The 24,149-nt window shown below is 44.0% G+C and overlaps 1 protein-coding gene across 6 annotated transcripts in view; it reads left to right on the forward strand.

The window, feature by feature from the left end:
- The first annotated feature begins 519 nt into the window (after positions 1-519).
- Positions 520-24,149, forward strand: part of LOC110501450 (neurabin-1) — a 33,950-nt gene continuing 10,320 nt past the window's right edge. For 3 of the 6 annotated variants that reach the window (XM_036958813.2, XM_036958814.2, XM_036958815.2), the window contains exons 1-5: positions 520-775; positions 1,345-3,315; positions 23,141-23,273; positions 23,454-23,574; positions 24,007-24,111. In XM_036958813.2, the coding sequence (XP_036814708.2) occupies positions 1,501-3,315; positions 23,141-23,273; positions 23,454-23,574; positions 24,007-24,111 (2,174 nt within the window). In that variant the 5' untranslated portion in view covers positions 520-775; positions 1,345-1,500. Of the gene's footprint in view, positions 784-1,344; positions 3,316-23,140; positions 23,274-23,453; positions 23,575-24,006; positions 24,112-24,149 lie in introns of all 6 variants that reach the window. The other 3 variants (XM_090215607.1, XM_090215608.1, XM_090215609.1) reach the window with 1 other exon arrangement.

Genomic DNA, 24,149 nt, shown 5'->3' on the forward strand with positions numbered 1-24,149 from the left:
TGCAGCCAATGAAATATCAAATATACATATTGCTCTTGAGAGACATTTACCCTCCAAACAATACTATCACTCCCTAAACAATACTACCACTATCAGATAGAGTAGTTGAAGACACATAGCCACCTATAATAATAATAATTTTGGGGTAGGCTTATTTTTGCCTTGTTACACACAAGTGTGTGATTGAAATGTGTTTCTTACATATCCCAACTCCCCCTAAAACACCTGCTGGGAGTGGGGTCACAATTGTCCAGCACCACTGGAGCAATTGGGGTTAAGTGCCTTTGTCAGCTCCAGGATTCGAACCAGCAACCTTTCTGTTACTGGCCCAATGCTCTAACCATATATCGGTCAGATGTTGGTTTGAGGAATTTTTGTAATTGTTTTTCCAGAACCAAGTTCTTCTTTCATATGCACCAGTGCGGTAGGTGAGTTTCTCCATGAAGAATACCGTACTTCTCTTTCCACGACATTCCCCAAAGCTCTCATGTGTCTGCGCAACCTGCATGCACTCAAGAAGAGGGTGGGGGTTTCTAGTCCTGGAATGTGTCCGTGTGCGCGCCCCCGATCTTGTCTGATCGTGTGGCGCGCTCGAGGGCGAGGGTTTGCGCGGTAGCGCGACAGGTCTGTGTCTGGAGTACAAGGAGGGAGGGAAACTATGGAACGGGGAACGATGGCGGTGAAGAAATGACAAGTTTGGGAGTATACATTTCACAAGAGTTGTCTACCGAGGAGTCTTCCGCGCATAGGACGATGAAACAAGTGGCCATCGGAGGTAAAAATGTAAAGTTAGTTCATCTGTGTGCGGGAAAGCTCCGATGTTTTGCTCTCGATTTACTTTGAATTGTTACAATGAAACTGATCACCGCTAGAGACACTTTGTATCGAACGTGTTCCTCACAGGCGCAGTGGAAACTCTTCAACTGACTTTATTATACATTTGACCGGTTAAGAATTGGATACTTGAAAGCCCATTCAGTTTAAAGAATAAAATCGACTGTAGCCTGTTGTAATTTATAGCATATCTTTACGCAATAGCCTACAATAAGCTAGTAAACTCATAACGTTGCAGCATGGTGTGTTTTAAATGGTTACTAGTGTTAGATAAAAAGAGAAATGTTTTTAAATTCAGTGTGGCTAAATTGATTGATATCCTTTTATTAAATTAAAGAAGTTGGTCTACAACGATGTACAGTAGTGGTGGGGGGGGGATCCTTTACTATGAAGTTGCCCGAAGTATACGAGGGCTACATAAAGTTAATATGACACTGGTCCTGGCTGGATAGGCTCGGATTATTCTAACCGCTTGGTTTTGAACGTGTTTTTTTGCTATTTTCTTTGTAGATGGCCACCACATTACGCATGATTTGAGGTAAGGGCGCCGGAGAATCTCAGCGGGGCCCTTGGCACTGGTCGAGAGAGAACAACAATAGTGGAACAAGAAACAAGGAAATACTTAGTTATATCTCTTCCCAAGACACTCCCTGTAAATCTTTGAAAATGATAAAAGCCGAGAGCAAAGGAGAAAGGACTCTGAGGAGTGCGTCGCCGCATAGAAATGCATACAAGTCGGACTTCCATGCTATCAAGTGCTCATTTGATGGGACGAAATCCGAAGGCGCTGCAAAGACGTATGCAAATGGCTCTGGTGACACCCGGGAGGACACAAGGGGGAGGCCTTTTGGCAATCGGGTGAACAAGATAAAGAATATTTTCCTGCAAATGGATGGTCAGCAGCAAGAGAGTCAAGAGGTGAAATCTGATGTGTTGCTGGTCTCCCCACCAAAGGTACCATTTGCAGTCATCGCACACAAAACAAGCTTGAGCAGTGCCACTAGCCCAGAATCTCAAAGTTTAGACAAAAACCCCAAGGGAGAAGATGTCGAAATTGACAAAGCAGCTTTGGCAGAGAAGTTTTGCTCGACCAGAAAACTCTTTGAGAGGAGCATCAAAGAACAACCCGCAGCGGAGAAGTCTCCCAACAGAGTTGTAAGCCGGGTGTCCCTGGGCAGTGTGTCTGATGGGGGAAAAAGTACCAGGAGATTGTCAGGATCCACTGAGACGAGCAACATCAAAACAGAGCCTGTTCCTACACCATTGGTGAAAAACCGTCTGGATGAGAGGAGCGATACAGAGGAGACAAAACACGTGTCCAGGTTGTCGCTGAATGCCGGACCCATGTCCAAGCGGCTAGACAACTTCATTGTGGACAGTGACGACGCGGCAAAAGCCACAGAGATGTCATCTAAAGTATGCGGTCCCACTGATCGCTCACTGCCTACGTCTCTGACAAGGGAAGGCTTGTATAAATCCACCACTCCAACTAGTGACGCCACTAACAAACCCACCTCCATCGTTACCGGTGTAATTCTCAAACCAACCTCCCCAGTCACCAACGCCACCCGAAAACATATTTCCCCAACAGCCAATGCCACCCAAAAACCCATCTCCCCAGAGCCCATATCCCCAGGTGGCCAAAGCTCTTACAAGCGCTCCCCCTCAACCAGTGACGGTTTTAGTAGGCCATCTGTGAGTAGCGATGGAGTAAAACTCTCCAGCCCATCCCCCGGGAATCAAAAACAGACTACCATGATTGCCAGTAGTGTTTACAGTAGCAACAGGGCCAAAACCTCAGACAGTGCCAAGAGTGATGGGCATGTGGCACAGAGTCTCACCATGGAAAACTCACCTGCCCAGGCCTCATCTCTGCCTGGTATGGTCCGGGCTGAGCTCGTAGTGGTCCAAAATGAGTCATCCGAGAGCGACGAGAATGAAAATGAGAATGTCGAAGACAATGTTTTTGAGGAGACGAACGTGCACCCCCCAAAAGAGCTCAAAGTTGAGCGAAAAGAATCACCACCCAAGGTGATCTGTCAGAATGACGACCCCCATCGGCAGATCTTAGAGAAAGATGAGGGCAAGGAGACTGCGAGGACACTGGAGAAGGAAGGAGGAAGTCGAGTTGAGGAGTTGCAGCAGTATGAACTGAAAGAGGAGAGGAGGGACGACACAAGTCCTGCAAATCAAACTGGGGGTTGCAATGAGGAAGAGGTGGATGAGGAGGTTGCTGAGGAGGAGAGTGAACAGGTGGAACAAAGAATCAGGGGCAAGGTTCCCCCAGTGGTGTACGGCATAGAGAACGCAGCATTTGTGGACGATAGGGATACTGACCAGATCCTCAAGGAGGAGGACGAGGAGGAGGAGCAGCCCGGAGAGGAGAAGTATGAAGAGGACTTTGAGGATGCCCCTGGACTCTCGGATGAGGAGGAACCAGAACCACGGAGGAAGATCAAGTTCTCAACATCTCCAATACGGGTAAGAATGTATTATTTAATAAAAATAAGTGAAATGTCACCTTGTTAATCTAAACTGAAGTTCATGATAATTGCTTTGATTATTCAACCCTTCCAGAATGCAAAACCTTACAATAGGGTTTCATAGCTGGCTAACTCTTGTCTGACCTTTTTAACGGTCTGAGAGAGGTCGGTTGTATATGTGGTAATATACTGGACAATGTCACCGCTGGTGCCCTTTTGGATCTAACTTATTAAGCATTAACTTCGCTCGGTGTTGAAATATTTGTGGAGGGCATTCTTTGTTGCGTTGACTGACAGATCGCACACAAAATGAGTATCTTTGTCCCACATGCTGATGTTGTTATGGCTGCTGTAGTAGTATAGTATCAGGCAAACCGTGTAATGGATGAAAACCCAAACTATGGCGCGTTTTAAGCTTCTGTAAATACTGAGACATTGCCTAAAGCTGATGTGTCTGAGAGTCACACATTTCTCCTATTAAAACTGCATAAGATCTAGGCTAGTAATGGTGGAGACATATTTGCGGATGTCAGTCCGGAATGCTCCTAGGGGTATTTTTGGAAACATTGTTGACATTACATAAGGGCTATGAATGAGGACAGCCGGGAGGGAACTGGAGTGACGTGTGGCGGAACCTGACTTTTACTGTACAGTGTAAACAACCTCGTCGTGGCTCCTCCAGTGACTTGTAGGGTGGTTGGTTATAGGCCTCCTCCTTGAGAAGGATTCTTTCCATTCATCAGCCATGCATACTTGTGAACATGTTTTTTTTTTTTTTGCCAACGTGTAGATGTTCATTCACTCGTACGATCTGATTTACAGACCGGTGCCAAGTCATTTCATGACAGTGGTATGTATGTATGTATGGAATTATTGGTTTTACTATTTAATCTCTACCTTTTACGAGCAGAACGTAAATCCCTTTTGGGAACAAACGACACACTCCAGAAATCCCACCCATCTATTGTGTTAATGATCCGCCAGGTCTATATGCTCAGTTGGATGCCGGTGAGTGATTTAAAGATGGTAAGCTAGAGGGTATTATTATCTGGGCCTGTGCCTGGCATTACCAAACAAATGATGTCATTTATTTGATTTTTTCCCCCCCATTACCTCTGGCAATCATGTAAACAGCATTAACATGGAGTGGGCTGGGTTGGGTGCTATCTCCTATTATCACCACATCTAATCAACATTTTGGTAGAACAGGGGAAAACAAATCACTTCAGGGCTTTCCACAGCCTGTGATCTGGTCAATGTTTATCCAGAGCCTCAAATGTGTTATCTGAGGGTGTGTATGCCCCCAATTGGCCTGGTAGGGGTTCTGAGGGAGGAGGTCCTGGAAAAGGGGGCCAGTAGCTGACCTGGAGGATGACACGAACAACAGTGCGCTGCATCTGTCCCAGGGATGACATGGCAGAGATTGGCCTAGCTTTATACTTTACAACAATGTGTTGCATTGTCTTCCTCCTGCTCAGTAACAGTTCACATATTGACAGAGCTCAATAACCAGTCCCTCCAGGGTTTTGCAATTCTGCGAGAGCTTGCAATTTTAACCAATCACTGCATAAAATGGTTAAATCAAGCAAAACGTCCCCTCGTCAGTGCATTTTCATGATAAATTTGACAAAATCGTTGCAAAAAGCTAAATCAAACTCTTTTTTTTTTTTTTTTTTAAATGGCAGAAAATCCTGGAAGAACTGAGTTAAAGCTCATTTATGCTTTATCCGGCATACGATCAAGAGGCTCCATACAGAGAGTGTGACACAATTGTGAAGCCTCCGGAGGCTTGCGGATGCCAAACCAAGCTCCGGAGCACATCGCTGTGCACCTCCCAAATGTTATAACAATGTGGAGAGCTCCGTATGGCTCCACATTGACATGATTGGTTGACGGTAGGTGGGGGCGGTACGTCCTGTACTAACTTCTGCAGAGGCTGCATCGCAGTAAATGCTGTACTCCCAATACGGACGCGGAATGACCATAAATCGGCTTTAGTACTGACGGGGGAAAAATATTGGTATAGTAGTATCACAGTATTATTTTGGATTATATATCGATACTTTGACTCCAATATCAATTAGTAAAAATAAATTAAATACAAAATACATGCATGCATACAGTACCAGTCAAATGTTTGGACACATCTACTCATTCAAGGGTTTTTCTTAATGTTTTACTTTTTTTAAATAAGCCTGGAGGTGTGTTGGGTCATTGTCCTGTTGAAAAACAACAAATAGTTCCCACTAAGCGCAAACCAGATGGGATGGCATATCGCTGCAGAATGCTGTGGTAGCCATGCTGGTTAAGTGTTCCTTGGATTCTAAATAAATCACTGACAGTGTCACCAGCGAAGCACCATCACACCTCCTCCATGCTTCACGGTGGGAACCACACCTACTCTACGTCTCACAAAGACACGGCGGTTGGGACCAAAAATCTCAAATTTGGACTCATCAGACCGCCCCTTAAACCGGATTTCCACCGGTTTAAGGGGCGGCAGGGTAGCCTAGTGGTTCGAGCGTTGGACTAGTAACCGGAAGGTTGCAAGTTCAAACCCCCGAGCTGACAAGGTATAAATATGTCGTTCTGCAGATTTCCCAAGCTTTAAACATGCCAAGGAGCACTGTGCAAGCGATAATATTGAAATGGAAGGAGTATCAGACCACTGCAAATCTAACAAGACCTGGCCGTCCCTCTAAACTTTCAGCTCATACAAGGAGAAGACTGATCAGAGATGTAGCCAAGAGGCCCATGATCACTCTGGATGAACTGCAGAGATCTACAGCTGAGGTGGGAGACTCTGTCCATAGGACAACAATCAGTCATATATTGCACAAATCTGTCCTTTATGGAAGAAGAAAGCCATTTCTTAAAGATATCCATAAAAAGTGTTGTTTAAAGTTTGCCACAAGCCACCTGGGAGACACACCAAACATGTGGAAGAAGGTGCTCTGGTCAGATGAAACCAAAATTGAACTTTTTGGCAACAATGCAAAACGTTATGTTTGGCGTAAAAGCAACACAGCTCATCACACTGAACACACCATCCCCACTGTCAAACATGGTGGTGGCAGCATCATGGTTTGGGCCTGCTTTTCTTCAGCAGGGACAGGGAAGATGGTTAAAATTGATGGGAAGATGGATGGAGCCAAATACAGGACCATTCTGGAAGAAAACCTGATGGAGTCTGCAAAAGACCTGAGACTGGGATGGAGATTTGTCTTCCAACAAGACAATGATCCAAAACATAAAGCAAAATCTACAATGGAATGGATCAAAAATAAACATATCCAGGTGTTAGAATGGCCAAGTCAAAGTCCAGACCTGAATCCAATCGAGAATCTGTGGAAAGAACTGAAAACTGCTGTTCACAAATGCTCTCCATCCAACCTCACTGAGCTCGAGCTGTTTTGCAAGGAGGAATGGGAAAAAATGTCAGTCTCGATGTGCAAAACTGATAGAGACATACCCCAAGCAACTTACAGCTGTAATCGCAGCAAAAGGTGGCGCTACAAAGTATTAACTTAAGGGGGCTGAATAATTTTGCACGCCCAATTTTTCAGTTTTTGATTTGTTAAAAAAGTTTGAAATATCCAATAAATGTCGTTCCACTTCATGATTGTGTCCCACTTGCTGTTGATTCTTCACAAAAAAATACAGTTTTATATCTTTATGTTTGAAGCCTGAAATGTGGCAAAAGGACGCAAAGTTCAAGGGGGCCGAATACTGTCGCAAGGCACTGTATGTGTTGACTCCGAAAGGGAACGCACCAAATGGAAAAACACCTTCAACGATTAGATTGCAAGCAGGAATGGGTTTCTCTTACAATACTTACCATTTTGTTTCCAAAGTGTAGCTTTACAAGGTTTGAAAGTCAAGTTATGTGTGCTGTATTCGTTCCCTCTCAAATTGAGTACCACAGCATGAGTCATAATACCCATAAGACCTGGCGGCCAAACAAGGAAATGGTCCCAATCGTTTTTCCACCATTCATTTGTTTCCCCATAGGGGATTTTTTAGAAACACTTAAAATAAAGGGCTGTGTTTCGTGTGAGCATACCCTGTTGTGGTGTTTTGGTAACCATGTAAATCTCTCTAGGACAAGGTGATGGGCAACCCTCCTGTAGGATTGCACATTCAGCAAATCAGCGGGAGTAATTCCCTTTGAGTCCGTTTACCATTCACTGTGTTGGTTGTGCTCATAAAGTGAATCAAAACTGCAGAGAGGCCACTCTGGAAATGTCACGTACTTGTAGACTATATTCCAAACAATCTTGTCTTTTAAAATGGAACAAAATCTAAAAGAATAGTTGAGATATGAAATAATGTATAAAGTCGGTGAAAATGTGTCTTTCTGAATCTAGACATGCTCCCTATGTTAGAGCACACTGTGTGGAGTATAATGACACCAAGATGTTGTCTGCATTATGTACGGTTAATTTAAAAACACATTTATTTCACCTTTATTTAACAAGGTAGGTCAGTTGAGAACAAGTTTTTACAACTGCGACCTGGCAAAGATCAAGCAAAGCAGTGCGACACAAACAACACAGAGTTCTCACACGGGATAAACAAACGTACAGTCAAAAACCCAGTAGAAAAATCTATATACAGTGTGTGCAAATGTAGTAAGATTAGGGAGGTAAGGCAATAAATAGGCCATAGTGGCAAAATAATTACAATTTACTATTAACACTGGAGTGATAGATGTGCAGAAGATGAATGTGCAAGTAGAGATACTGGGGTGCAAAGGAGCAAAAATAATAATAATAACATGTGGATGAGGTAGTTGGGTGAGCTATTTACAGATGGGCTATGTACTGGTGCAATGATTGGTAAGCTGCACTGACAGCTGATGCTTAAAGTTAGTGACGGAGGTATAAGACTCCAGCTTCAGTGATTTTTGCAATTCGTTCCAGTCATTGGCAGCAGAGAACTGGAAGGAAAGGCGGCCAAAGGAGGAGTTGGCTTTGGGGATGACCAGTGAAATATACCTGCTGGAGCATAGGGTCTTACAGGAGGCATGTAGAAGAATAAAGTGGCCACTTTCATCATGAAAAAAAAACTATTGTTTGTGATAGATGTAAAAGGCATGTTAAATATTTTACCTCCCAGTTAAATTCCTAAGTGAGAATTGCCTGAACAATCGGGAGATACCTGTGGAATTGCCCATTTGACAGTTTGATCTTCATCTTTAGCCTAACTGAAGCATCTTTCCTTTGCATCTCCAACACAAGTCTGTCCTCGCCTCCAGCGGCACATTACGAATGACGTCCTAGTTCCCTTTTACTAGTAGTGCTTGACTGGGGGGCTTCCATTGACAATGGCTCTCTCCCCCACCAGTCGTGCCCATCCTTTTCCCTCCAACAGTGTGCAGGTCTGAGCTGGCCCTGTCATGGCGGACCACTCTGGAGCCCTGGCCGGCTATCAGAGGAGAGACAAAGTGCTTTGTGCTCCAGCCTGCAGCAGGATTAGGTCTCTGTGTGTAACCTGAGCCTGTACAGAGAGGTTGTCATCTGAAGAAGAAAGGTCATCTTTGTCAAGCTGCTGCTGCAGGAGACTTCCATTCGGAACATGTCCCCTAACCAAATTCAAAAGGCACTTTGCAGTTACACATGTGGATAGACTGTTTGTTTCCCCCTGTTTTTTTAATAGATTGTAATTCATTCAGGTGAATTGTTTGAGAGATGCATGTATTTATCATCATATTCCATTAACTCTATAGTTCATCTGTTTGTTCTGTTTGATACCGTCTTAGAGGTAGAGGTAGTCGGGTGTTTTTACTTAGGGAATCCCAACTTTACATGACGCTCCTGACCCGCGCTCGTCAGAAGCTGAGTATTCCAAGCAGAAGAGCCATATTGATTTAAAGGTTAGGCTTATCTATCTTACTAGGTGACACTAAGGACCCTTTTTTTAATTTGTATTCTCAGTCTGCTGTACTACCCACTGGCTTGTTGACACGTGCACACTCATTCATATTCCGACAGTATACGCCAGGAAGCGGGGCGGACTGCTGCTCCTCGATTTACTGCAGTCTAAATCGCTGTATTGCTGAAGGTTCCTCAGTCTGTCCGTGCGTTAGTACAGTGGTGGGGAAATATCTTGGTAGTGTTTGTCTAGCGGACCACTTTAATGGGCCGTTGGATATACTGCATTCCCATTGCAGCTGTGTCAGTAGTAATGTACTGCAGCAGCATCCCCATGACCGACGGTACAGGCCTCATGGTAAATATTCATAAAACACGGGGCTTGCGCCTTAACATAGTCTTTCCCGCACAGTTGCTTTCGTTCTGAGATGCCTCTTGCACAATCTATCGTTTTGTGTTACTGTTCAAAAAATATAAACGCAACATGCAACAATTTCAAAGATTTTACTGAGTTACCGTTCATATAAGGAAATCGGTCATTTGAAATAAATTCATTAGGTCCAAATCTATGGATTTCACATGACTGGGAATACAGATATGGGATCTGTTTGTCACAGATACTTAAAAAAAAAAGTAGGGGCGTGGATCAGAAAACCAGTCAATAACTGGTGGGACCACCATTTGCCTCATGTAGTACAACAACTCCTTTGCATAGAGTTGATCGGGCTGCTGATTGTGGAATGTTGTCCCACTCCTTGAATGGCTGTGTGAAGTTGCTGGATAATGGCGGGTACTGCAACATGTTGTTGACCCAGAGCATCCCAAACATGCTCAATGGGTGACATGTCTGAGTATGCAGGCTATGGAAGAACTGGGATATTTGTGTACAGATCCTTGCGACATGGGGCCGTGCATTATGCTGAAACATGAGGTGATGGTGGTGGATGAATGGCACAACAATGGGCCTCAGGATCTCGTCACTGTATCTCTTTGCAATAAATTTGCCATCAATTAAAATGCAATTGTGTTCGTTGTCCGTAGCTTATGCCTGCCCACATAATAACCCCACCGCCACCATTTGGCACACTGTTTACAGCGTTGACATCAGCAAACCGCTCACCCACACGACGCCATACGGTCTGCGGTTGTGAGGCTGGTTGGACTTATTGTCAAATTCTCTAAAATTACATTGGAGGTGGCTTATGATACATACATGAACATTAAATTCTCTGGCAACACTTTGGGTGGACATTCCTGAGGTCAGTAAGCCAATTGCGCACTCTCTCGACTTGAGACATCTGTGGCATTGTGTAGTGACAAAACTGCACATTTTACAGTGGCCTTTTTATTGTCCCCAGCACAAGGTGTACCTGTGTAATGATCTTGCTGTTTAATTAGCTTCTTGATATACCACACCTGTCAGGTGGATGGATTATCTTGGCAAGGGAGAAATGCTCACTAACAGGGATGTAAACAAATGTGTACACAAAATTTGAGAGAAATAAGCTTTTTGTGTTCACGGAAAATGTCCAGGATCTTTTATTTGAGCTATTTTTGCCCAGTGTAATATAGTTTTGCTTTTAGTGGCACTGCCAAGCGCTTTTGAAACATTTGGTTGCACCCGTCAGTAGAGGTAAGGAAAGGGTTAACCCCTCTGCACATTCGGAATAGTTTTTCTAGGTGTGTCCTAATCGGAGGAAAATCATGGAGTGGTGTGACAGAGCTATGTTCAAACTGAACCACAGGGCTTACATACAGCACACCCGGCTATGTGTGTCTGCTGGAATTCAGGTTCACCTTGACACCAATGCTATGACCACAGGTTGGAGAATTATAGTAGAGCGGTAACACTCCCAAGTGCCAGGTGTGTTATTATCCTGTTGTAGATACAGTGTAGTACAGAGGTATTATGTACACTGTAGTTAAGCACTTAATTCACTGTCCAAAGGGGGTAACTATTGTTCTGCACTGCACATTGTGGTTTCAGCCCGGGTGGAGTAGACGTTGGACGATTAAGTTAATCATCAGAGAAAAGTAAATGGTAGCAGGAACCAGGATGTGCACCTGCTGCTCTCACACTCTGCCCCACCCCCACCACGCTGTCACAGGAAGTACCATGCACTGACTCGGTCAAGTAAACACAGACATTGCCCCTTCCCTCACACACAGGGTGTGGTGGATAAGACTTTTGATAGGGCATTGTAAATAAGAATATGTTAGTCGTTTGCTGGCTAACTTTTGTGTGTACTGCGAACTGCACTCAACATGGATTGGTTGCAGAGCATTTTATGTTTTTTTCCTTACTGGTTTAACTATAGTCTCATCTTTCTATACTGTTAGACACTGTACTTTCAGGAGTGTACTGTTCGGTGTATGTAAAGTTGAAGTCGGAAGTTTACATACACCTTAGCCAAATACATTTAAACTCAGTTTTTCATCATTTCTGACATTTAATCCTAGTAACAATTCCCTGTCTTAGGTCAGTTAGGGTCACCACTTTATTTTAAGAATGTGAAATGTCAGAATAATAGTAGAGAAAATGATTTCTTTCAGCTTTTATTTCTTTCATCACATTCCCAGTGGGTCAGAAGTTTACATACACTCAATTCATATTTGGTAGTATTGCCTGTAAATTGTTTAACTTAGGTCAAACATTTCGGGTAGCCTTCCACAAGCTTCCCACAATAAGTTGGGTGAATTTTGGCCCATTCCTCCTGACAGAGCTGGTGTAACTGAGTCAGGTTTGTAGGCCTCCTTGCTGGCACACGCTTTTTCAGTTCTGCCCACACATTTTCTAAGGGATTGAGGTCAGTGCTTTGTGAAGGCCACTCCAACACCTTGACTTTGTTGTCCTGAAGCCATTTTGCCACAACTTTGGAAGTATGCTTGGGATCATTGTCCATTGATCCCATTTGCGACCAAGACATCCTGACTGATGTCTAAAGATGTTGCTTCAATATATCCACATAATTTTCCTCCTCATGATGCCATCTATTTTGTGATGTGCACCAGTCCCTCCTGCAGCAAAGCACCTCCACAACATGATGCTGCTAGCCCCGTGCTTCACGGTTGTGATGGTGTTCTTCGGCTTGCAAGCCTCCCCATTTTTCCTCCAAATATAATGATGGGCATTATGGCCAAAAAGTACCATCTTTGTCCCCATGTGAAGTTGCAAACCGTAGTCTGGCTTTTTTTATGGTGGTTTTGGAGCAGTGGCTTCTTCCTTGCTGAGCCGCCCTGAGTTTGAAGGTAGGCCTTGAAATACATCCACAGGTACACCTACAATTGAATCGAATGATGTCAATTAGCCTATCAGAAGCTTCTAAAGCTATGACATAATTTTCTGGAATTTTCCAAGCTGTTTAAAGGCACAGTCAACTTAATGTATGTAAACTTCTGATCCACTGGAATTGTGATACATTGAATTTTAAGTGAAATAATCTGTCTGAAAACAATTATTGGAAAAATGACTTGTGTCATACACAAAGTAGATGCCAAAACTATAGTTTGTTAACAAGACATTTGTGGAGTGGTTGAAAAACAAGTTTTAATGACTCCAACCTAAGTTTTAATGACTCCAACCTAAGTGTATGTAAACTTCCGACTTCAACTGTATCGGGAAGGCATCAGCCGTCTCTGTCATGTTGTAGGCTGTAACAGCGTTCCTTCGTGCTGACTGTGTAAGGGACAAACGTCTGCCAGTGGTGACGGTATGTTCCCCTCTTTCCCCCTGCTTCTCTCCGTTTGCTTCAACCCACAAGCCCTGAAAAGGAATTCCTCGTACCAGAGGCTGTGTGATTACTCATGTATGTTGTAAAAATCTGAAACGGATCCTTTGTTCACAGCAGTGGGCTGTGCCACTCCTCTCCTTCCCACTTTATTTTCTGTGTGGGAACCCTGGAAAGTGAGTGAGGCTAGATATAGTCCGGGCCCTCCACTGTGGCCAGGGGAACTCCAAGAGGGGCTACTCCATACAGCATGATAGAGGCCTCTAGTGGCCAAAAGGGTATATTAGCATGGGCAGCGCCATTGAGGGTTTCCATAATTTTAATGTAGTCAACTGGGTGGGACTTCCAACTTCATTGCCTGACCCCCTCCTGGTGACCCTGTTAGAGTCATATCCAACCAGGTCATCGGCAGGGATAAGCCGATCTTGAAGAAGAAAGCCTCAATGGCGCTGCCCATGCTGTCACAGATGCTATAATGGCACAGATACAAAGTTGAGTCCTCTTTCGCTATGGGCTACTCCCTTCCGTCCCATCCACAAAGTGTTATGCTTTCCATTTCCTATCTCTGTTTGGTGGCAAAAGGAATGTGTCTGACACACTCCACCTCTCATCTAGCCAGCAGAGAAAGGGAAAGGGGGATACCCAGTCAGTTGTACAACTGAATGCATTCAACTGAAATTTGTCTTCCGCATTTAAGCCAAACCAGCATAGCCTGAGAAGAGAGTGAGGCCCGGCCAGGATCTGGGCTCTCTCCAGCCACCTGGGCTGGAGACTGGAGGGATGGGCCTGAATACCAATACAGCTGCCTCAATGCTGCCTTTTAAGCTCTTTGGCACAGTGAGAGACTGGCTGGTCTGGGGCTGATTGTGATTGCCTCATACTGTGTTTTCATTATGCGATTACAAATAAGTACATCAATAACTTGTGTTTTCAGCGCTGCAGAAGACGAAGTGGTATCAGATACTTTTTAGCCGCACGGCAGGACACAACGAGGTTAATCTGAGTCTGCGGGCCATGTGTAAACAAACCTGCTCAACTCGTCTCTACTCCATGCTCCTTTGATTTTATGTGACCGATCGGCTCCATTCAGTCTTATGTTTAAATTGTGTTTTTTTATATACATGGGATAAAAGTAGGTGATAACTACAGCAATAATAAATAAATATTTAGATAAAGTGCACAAGCGCTTATTCATACACTCACTCGATAGTGGGACAAACAAATACAATCACAAGAAAATGGTATGTCATACACTACAGTTGAGGAACAGTGGGGAAAATAATTCTGCTTTGAACGTTGATGAACTTGTAACCTCACTTTTGAGAAAATGCCCTTTGAATGTTTTGGTACACCTACTGGAGAGCTTGTCTTTTGTCTTCACCCATTCAGCATCGTTTACAGCATGTTAAGCTTTAGCCCCAACCATCTCTTTAACGATTCACATGTGAGGCTACTGCATGTACTAAACAACCAAAGATTTCAAGACTAAAGGCTGATTTATACTACTGGTGTGTTCGTCAATTTAAGTGCGTGTGCCAGAGTGTGCTCTGGGCGTTCATAAACTTAAGTGTGTTGTCAGATTTGCCGTTCGTAAATTCAGAGCGTTCAGCTCTCGGAGCGTTCAGAGCGCACACTGGACGCTCTGGCTGAGGAGTAGGGTTGATCTGAGCGTACTGACCTAACAGTAGTCAAGCACCCAAGCTAACTGACTAACGTTGGCTAGCTTGCTAGCTACTTCCAGACACAAATGAGAGAACAGCTCACTCTGACCATTTTACTTGCCCTAGCAGAGCTGGTTAGGCTGTTTTAATGTTATCCAGAGCGTTGGTGACTGCAACTGTGCTGCTGGCAACAATTGAATGACGCTTTTTTGCCAACATTTACTGACACCGGCCGTATTCAACGGCTGTTGAGTGTTCGTAAATTGGTCAGTTATTCTGCGCTCTGGCACATTCAGACGAAAGTGCTCTGAAATCAGAGTAGATAGCCAGAGCAAATTTACCAGCTACGTCTATCAACTGCTGTTGCAGTGACATCCATAAACATTCTGTTGAAGTAGTTACTTGCATAATGTATTTTTAGACATGTAGCTAGCTTGCTAAACAATTAACAAATAATCCGAACTCATAACGTTACTACCCTGCATGAATCTGCAGGTAGCTAACCAACCAGGTTCAATATTAGCTAGCTAACGTTAGGCTATAACTAGCAAAGCAAATGGCTCTGAGATACAAATAATATTACTACACAGATCATACACGTAATGTTAGTTAGCTGACAGTACACTTTAACTTGAAATGAAAACAACTTTCTGACAAAATTAGAAACGTGAGATATCAGAAAATGTAGCTAGCTAGACTCTCTTACGCCTATGTATGGATGGATATTTCTCCTTCTCCGTCATGGTTGCCCCTTAGCTTGAAGATGTAATCCGTAAACAAGTGTGTGTTCTCTTTTCGACCCTGTCTGCACATTTCTAATCAATCTCCTTAGCCATCATACTCTAATTCCACTGATTTCAAAACTCGGTCCTCCAGAAAGTGGAGACCAGCACTTATGCAGTTCTACGACGTGATATAATTCTAAAAAAGCTGCGTTAAAAATGATTACCTACACATACTGACCAGCTCATGTTATAGACAGACGCGGGCGGGTCAGATGGTAGACCAATCCAAACTCATCTCTCGGCATTATCTCAGCCAATCATGTCTAGCGGGAAGGTTGCTGTCCTTTTTAGCTAGTAATTTTAAAAATGTTATTCTTATTTACAGATGGTGTACAAATTTGTTATTAAGGCACATGAAAGTTCACATGTTCCAGAAGGCATTTCTGACAAAAAAAAAATGCAGTTTGATAAAATAAAATAAAAATGGTGCTCCTGTGAAGTAGTGACGTACGATTCACATATCTGAATCAAAACTGGAATTACTCTGCTTTCTATTTTTCTCAGACTCCACATCACCAAACACAGGGTTAGGGTATGGCCTCTTTGTCCCAATTAAACAGACAGTCAGTATCTTTCTTTTCCAGACTGATTCATTCATTGTTTATTTCTTCAAAGGTCGAGTTCAAAAGTAGGCCTACCCTGACATAGTTTTTGTTATCCAACCAATGTATATGTTTATCTGGTCCTATGGTTTTTTGTAGAGCATGCTAGCAGGAAATATTGGGCCTATTCTGTGTTCGGTTTATTCAGGACTGAATAACTTGGTGGCATGCTTTCTTTCCTAATTACTGTATGATCCGCACCAGACCCCTTTCCCGTTCCCACAGCATGTTTTCATTTGTAGCTGCTTATGTAATGTGCTCCTCCCGATCCAGTGCTCTGTGCTCGCTTTGGTACCCTGGTGGGGTGCTGCATTCTCTGGTTAGTTTCTCTCTCAGCTGCTGACTCATTTCCCACAGTGGTATTTTCTTTTGGGGGGGGGGGGGATAACGGGAGAGGGGAAAGTTTTGTGTGTGTGTGTCTACAGCAGCCCTCTATGTTGGTTGAAGGTGGATGACGTGCATTAATCAAGCCAGGCGTGCTGAGAGACGGGCTTTCACACAACGTGGAGAAAGAGAACATATGAAGCAGATGGCACTATGGCTTACCAAGCCACTTCACAGCTTCTGCCACCCCATTAAAGATTTAGAGGCACAACAACAAAAAACTAATGCTACATTAATTGCCAAGCTTTCAGCCAAGTAGTCAAAGGAAATGCAGTGAGCTTGACCAATTGATTTTGAATCTGCTTGTCCTGGTCGGTGTAGGCTAAGTGATGTTCACTGAAAGTTGGGCCTCCAGAATTGGAACCAATGGTGACCCGTACCTGCCCAACCACCAGGCCTGCACACAGAGATAAAGGTAACTGGGGGTTTCACATGGTAACTGGAGATCGGTGATAACAACAGCAAGCTGTGTGTTTTTCTTTTCGGGGCTAATAAATAGATTTGATTTCTGAGTCTTTTTCTTGTGTCTACCACACAAGACAGTGCTTGAGTGATTAGGTTTCAGCCGCAAGAGAAAGGAACGTTGTTCCGAATAGCTGGAAGTACTCCATGGCAACAGGAAAGTCGGTACAGAAAAAGTGCCAGGGAAGAAGCCAAGCAAAACCACTTCAGTGCTGCAGAGTCCAACTGGAGCCTGGGAATCATCAGTGTGTTCCCTCCGTTCCACAGTTACATTTTCTATTACGTTTTCTCCACCTAATTACTGTAAACCCCCAAAACCAAGCCTTTTTCATCTTTTAATGACATTTTCTGTCTGCTTTCGTTTTTATTGATTTGTTTGGATTTGAACTGGCTATTAAATCCCCAAACTGATCTGCCTGGTTGTTCATGTAAATACGGACGTTTGTAGAGCACATTGTTCTCAACCTTTTTTTAAATGTGTGTGTGTGTGTGTGTGTGTGTGTGTGTGTGTGTGTGTGTGTCAGATAAACCAAGGACTGATGTGCTTTGACTGAACTGTTTTCATTTGAAATACCAGAGAACATTTGTACGCCCTTTATTATTTGGCAGATCCACTCTAATGCGAATCCTTCATGACATGGCCTTGCCTTTGAGGAGGAGAGGATAGTGTTCAGCTAAAACTAAATTATACCCAGAGACACGGTCGAAAGCTAGCTCTACCTCTGATAAGATGACGAGGAGAGTAGAGCTGGGCTTCTAGGAGAGGGATGAGGCTTCCTAAATGGCATTCTTCCATTCACCACAAAATTGCAGTAGTGTGTACACACCCTTTTTGGTTTCCAATCTGTTTACACTAGGAATGTTCATGTGAGAAACCCATAGTAGTCTACACAGAGACGGCGGGTGTCGGAGACGACCGACCGCCTGGCCTGCCTGGATCCTCAAGTCCAGACACGCTCCTGGGATCCAGACCTCGGGGCTGTGGAAATGTGTACTGGATTACACCGTGCAGCCTTCTCACTACGACTCCAGCCAAGCTTCCAAACGAAACCCGGTTCTAATCCTATAGCCTTGCTCTCAGTCCCACTCTGCCAGCCCCGAGCAGACGGCAACCTCCTGTTTCTCTCTGAGGACGGCGTGCTTTAATCTCCCGGACCATACGTCCGCACCGCTCGCGACATCTGGGGAGCACTCGGGAGATCACAACGGCCATGAACCGCCATGGAGAGAGAGAGAGAGAGGATAAGTCTTTCCCAGTTAGACGTCTAACTTCCCAAACCATGGACGGTCAGTTGATGCCAGGCTTTACGTCTTTCCTCTGGAGAATAACTGAGCCCGTTTTTGTTTGTCTCTGGTATTCTCTACTCGATTTAAAGTGCTCTGACTGGAACAGTGGGCCCCTCTTTTCTGAGCCCTTCATTGAGTTGTAATAACATGGTGAGGGCATTGGGTAGGGTCCAGACACTGTGGATGCATGAGGTAACAACTGCTCTGTCCATGTATGGAGAGCACTGTTTCAGTGAGGTCACACTTGAAGCTGACCCCATGCCTTAGAAATGAGGGAGAACAGAATCCACACTAGACTGAGTTCATTCCTTTGGCTTTGACAGTTGTAGACTCGTCAGCATTCCTTTTTCTTTTTAAACCCAAACAAATCTGCAGTTTCCCGGAGTTCTTGACACAGAGGATGTCTGAAAAAAAATCAACGCCCGAAGAGCTCTATCCATGTGATCAGTAGAGCTTACTGTGTTACTGGTGATGTCCCAGAGCAGACCTGTGCTCATCTGTAAAAAGCAGCTTTGAATTCCCATCTGGCTGCACTGCTTGCTCTGGCTCTGTCTCTCTGGCTGGATATCACATTGTGACTGAGGAAGAGACGACATGCCATAAAGGCCTTGGAGCCCACAGCCCAGGCTGCTTTAGATAGGTCGGATACATACACTACATGACCAAATGTATGTGGACACCTGCTAATCAAACATCTCATTACAAAATCATGGGCATTAATATGGAGTTGGTCCCCCCCCCCTTTTTGCTGCTATAACAGCCACCATACGTCTGGGAAGGCTTTTCACTAGATGTTGGAACAATGCTGTGGGGACTTGCTTCCATTCAGCCACGAGCATTAGTGAGGTCACGCACTGATTTTGGGCGATTTTGGCCTGGCTCGCAGTCGGCGTTCCAATTCATCCCAAAGGTGTTTGATGGGGTTGAGGTCAGGACTCTGTGCAGGCCAGTCAAGTTCTTCCACACTGATCTCACAAACCATTTCTGTATGGACCTCGCTTTGTGCACGGGGGCATTGTCATGCTGAAACAGGAAAAGACCTTCCCCAAACTGTTGCCACAATGTTGGAAGTACAGAATCGTCTGAAAGGTAATTGTATGCTGTACCATTAAATATCCCTTCACTGGAACTAAGGGGCCTAGCCCGAACCATGAAAGATCCTCCTCCACCAAACTTTACAGCTGGCACTATGCATTCGGGCAGGTAGGGGTTTCCTGACATCCGCCAAACCCAGATTCCCAAAATACTTACATTTTAATATAGAATATTCCAGTACATACTATATACTATAATTCTGGAGTAAACTGTAGTATACTGTAGAATACTATACTACACACTCTAATATCCATCGATCATGTGTAGTACTTACTATAGAATGTTGTAGTATATTGTAGAATACTATAGCATATACTACAGTATTATCCGGCGGGAAAAAACACTAGCAAATACTACAGGAAGGTCTGCAAAACATGACACTTTTTTAAAACTGTAGTAAATACTAGAGTATTTAATTTGCATATACCCTGCCCATTTCCCTTCCCATATCCCATTTGTGCCATAAGTAAGAAACCTACATGCCAAGAATAGACCATATTTTGTTCAGTACAGGTTATAGAACAGAATCTCTGAACTATCTGTTCAGACCCCAGTCCTACCTACCTACCGACCGACCTACAGTTTATGGAAACTTTGCTATTTTAGTGTTTCTCCGGGAGGTTTCACTTCTATGTCAAAGATAATGCAACAAAAACACTATAGTAAATACTACAGTAATATCTGCAGAAACACTGCAGTATACTACAATCTGCAAAAACACTACACTGATTACTATAGTGTGTATATATACTACATTTTTTATTTTACTACACTATTTATACTATGGTTAACTGTAAATACTAATAGTAAAGTCTACAAAAACTCTACAGTAAATACTTTAGTATTTATACCATAGTATGCAATGTTTGATTTAATCATAGAAATGGCCAACCTGCAATGAAACCTGGCAGAGAGCAGAAGATTGGGGACTGAATACAGGCTTTCTGTCCGCTGTTCATGTTATCTCTTCATTTTAGTACTGAGGATTACCACCTGTTTCCACAGAGCATTGCTCTTTGCCACATCTATTTCTCTTTTCCTCCCAGCTGTGGCCTACTTTCTCGCGGGGCGTTCTTTGCCTGCCATACTGTGTGTGCAACTAAGGTCCTTAACAAGAAATCGGCCACATCGTCGGTGAACTGAGACTGAACCAGCCTGCTATGTTATGTCTGCTCAAATCATAGGTTCTTTAAACCTTAATGAAATCCCTGGAACAGTGCGTCTTTGTGCATACGGGCATTTGTATGCCTCAGCGCGTCTGTTTGCTGTAAACTGGTGAGACACTGAGCTACCTCACTGTCTGAAAAATAACAGAGACAGAGGCTTCTTTCACTGGCAATACAAAGGGTGAACAACTGTTGATGGTACTGGGAGCACTGTTTTGTTTTTATTGATAACTAATGAAGAAGGGTTAGAGTTTCAGACCTCAAGGCCTAGTCTGCTTCATATTTATTGAAACTCATAACCACGGTAGAGACTGATAAATACAATAGTTTTAAGCAGAACAGGCCTATTTTAATAACACTCGTTTTATGAGTACAGACAGACAGAAAATGTGTCTGGCCCTTTATTACAGAGAAACTTTCATGAAGTAAATAAAAAATAATTGAAAACCAAATGTTTTTGGCTTATTTAGAATGAAACGCCAATTCTGGTCTTCATTTTAAGTTTGTTGCAGAAGTCATACACTTTTAGTAGTAAATCTAGCCTATTTTGCCCCTAGCGGTTCAATTCTACCATTGAAATTGTGATGTAGAGGCACCTACGTCATCTCAAGGGAGGGGTTCGACATGAAATACACTCTCTTCTAGATGTGCTGGGTTGGTACCACCTCAAAGCTTACTATAAAAGCTGGTGACAGCACGACTTTCTTGGTAAGTGAAGTGTGCCAATATATTTAGCATGACGCTTCCTTGACTAGACAACTGACGTTACACACAATTCAAAAGGCAGTAGGGCACATTGCCGCATATGACCACATTGAAATGTTTTTGCTTACCGTTTCTTACAGTGCATTCAGGAAAGTATTCAGACCTTTACCCTTTTTCCACATTTTGTTACGTTACAGCCGTATTCTAAAATGGACTAAATGTAACTTTTTTCCCCCTCGTCAATCTACACACAATAGCCCATAATGACAAAGCGAAAATGTATTAAAAATCAAATACAGACGTACCTTATTTACATAAGTATTCAGACCCTTTGCTATGAGAATCGTCACTGAGATCCGGTGCATCCTGTTTCCATTGATCATCCTTGAGATGTTTTTATAACTTGATTGGAGTCCAGCTCTGGTAAATTCAGTTGATTGGACATGATTTGGAAAGGCACACACCTGTCTATATAACATCCCACAGTTGATAGTGCATGTCAGAGCAAAAAAAACAAACAATGAGGTTGAAGGAATTGACCTCCATCATTCTTAAATGGAAGAAGTTTGGAACCACCAAGACTCTTCCTAGAGCTGGCCACCCGGCCAAACTGAGCAATCAGGGAGAAAGGCCTTTGTCAGGGAGGTGACCAAGAACCCGGTGGTCACTCTGACACAGCTCCAGAGTTCCTCTGTGGAAATGGGAGAACCATCCAGAAGGACAACCATCTCTGCAGCACTCCACCAATCAGGACTTATGGTAGAGTGGCCAGATGGAAGCCACTCCACAGTAAAATGACAGCCCGCTTGGAGTTTGCCAAAAGTCACCTAAAGACTCTCTCAGACCATGAGAAACAATATTCTCTGGTCTGATGAAACCAAGATTGAACTATTTTCTGTGGGGATGTTTTTAAGCGACAGGAACTGGGAGACTAGTCAGGATCGAGGCAAAGATGAACGGTGCAAAGTAGAGAGATCCTTGATGAAAACCTTCTCCAGAGTGCTCAGGACCTCCGACTGGGGCGAAGGTTCACCTTCCAGCAGGACAACGACCCTAAGCACACAGCCAAGACAACGCAGGAGTGGGACAAGTCTCTGAATGTCCTTGAGTAGCCTAGCCAGAGCTCGGGCTTGAACCCGATCGAACATCTTCAGAGAGACCTGAAAATTGCTGTGCAGCGACGCTCCCCATCCAACCTGACAGAGCTTGAGAGAGCAGAGATGAATGGGAGGAACTCCCCAAATACAGGTGTGCCAAGCTTGTAGTGTCATGCCCAAGAAGACTCGAGGCTGTAACCTCTGCCAAAGGTGCTTCAACAAAGTACTGAGTAAAGGGTCTGAATACTTATGTAAATGTGATATTTCAGTTAATATATATATATATATGATTTTCTTTGCAAAATAGTTCAATGGTTGTAAGTTCTAATCCCACATGGGGCAGATGTTTTTTTTAATAATTGTTTTTATCCTTTATATACAATATTCATCCCGTGCCCACACACTTCTAATTCTGAAAAGCGAAAGCATACCTGTGAGAGGGGTCGCCCTGGTAGTAGTTCTAGGGTTTTATACAGTACCCAAGACCATTCTGTGCGTGTATTTGACCATTGGGGGAAAAGAGCTACTGCGTAAATACTGCAATGAGGGCTGGATCGAATTGAGCCACTAATCTTAATATTCAAGGTGACGATTGCACTTTTCTTCCCACCACAATACCGCAATAAATATGAGTCCACATTTCAGATTTATTTGGCATCCAATGGAGGATTCAAACTTACACCGCAAGTGGCAATAGATGTCAGGAACTCTGCGCTTTACCGCTGTGAGCTAACTAGCAGTCCAGAGCCGTATTTGCTCGTGATGTGTTGGGATCAGGTACCACTATGTTCACCCACCGCCAAAATTAATATTTAAGACCAATTCTTACCTGAATGCATTTTTTTTTTTTTTTAAAGGGGTCGGGCAAAGGCTGAAATTTGGGTTGAGAGTCAACCTTTTTAAGTCCATTGCTTGTTGTTTGTGGACACTGTGGTGAGCCTAGTTGTAAGACCTCTTGTGCTTGCTTCCACACTGCAGGTGTTCAGCACCTACTCTAACGAGGAATACGACCGGCGCAACGATGAGGTGGACCCCGTGGCGGCGTCGGCTGAGTACGAGCTGGAGAAGAGGGTGGAGAAGATGGACGTGTTCCCCGTGGAAATTGAAAAGGGTCCGTGTTCTCGTCTGCATTTCGTCTTTCCTTTTATTAACCCAAGTGTCTCTGAGTACCATTTGAGGTTTTCTTTTTTACAAGGCCGCCCTGGCAACGAGCAGCATCCTCATCACAGTTGTCCAGAGAATGGATTCCCATCCATCCATTCTAACTCCCCATCCTTGTTTTGTCCCACAGGAGATAACGGCCTGGGCATCAGTATCATAGGGATGGGAGTGGGAGCTGACCAGGGCCTGGAGAAACTGGGAATCTTTGTGAAGACCATAACAGAGCGGGGAGCGGCTGAACGGGATGGCAGGTGATGCCCCACTCTACCGTGCTTAACAGAAGCATTCACATTTGAACCGTGTTTTAACCTTGGCAGTTCAAATGCGTGGTACCGTAGACACCTGGAACTGTCTCTGGATGCATTACAGAGCCATCTCGATAGTCCACAACACTGTGGGGATGTGAAAGGGTACAAATGCTGCATTTCCCCATTGGTCTTCAGACACCATTTCTAAGCAACTGGCTGTATTTATAACCCTGTGAGGCAGCGAAAGAAAATAGCTCCTTCCGCTTCCCAGGGAATCTGGCCTTATGTTGCGCTGCCAGCTGGAAGAATTTGTTCGCTGAAAAAAGGAAAGGAGTTATTACTACGACGTGGTTCCAGGGCGCCCCTTGTCGATTACACGCCCTCTTTCCGACATCTACGCGATGCCTTACGATGACGTGTTGTCCTTTCCCCTAGGATCCAGGTGAATGACCAGATAGTGGAGGTGGACGGGATCAGTCTGGTGGGAGTGACTCAGCTGTTTGCTGCTACAGTCCTGAAGAACACGAAAGGAACGGTCAGGTGAGCTCAGTCCAGCTTCAGTAGTACATTTTGAAATA

This window comes from Oncorhynchus mykiss, chromosome 22, assembly GCF_057628025.1.
Source record: "Oncorhynchus mykiss isolate SJ-2025 chromosome 22, ASM5762802v1, whole genome shotgun sequence".
NCBI lineage: Eukaryota > Metazoa > Chordata > Actinopteri > Salmoniformes > Salmonidae > Oncorhynchus > Oncorhynchus mykiss.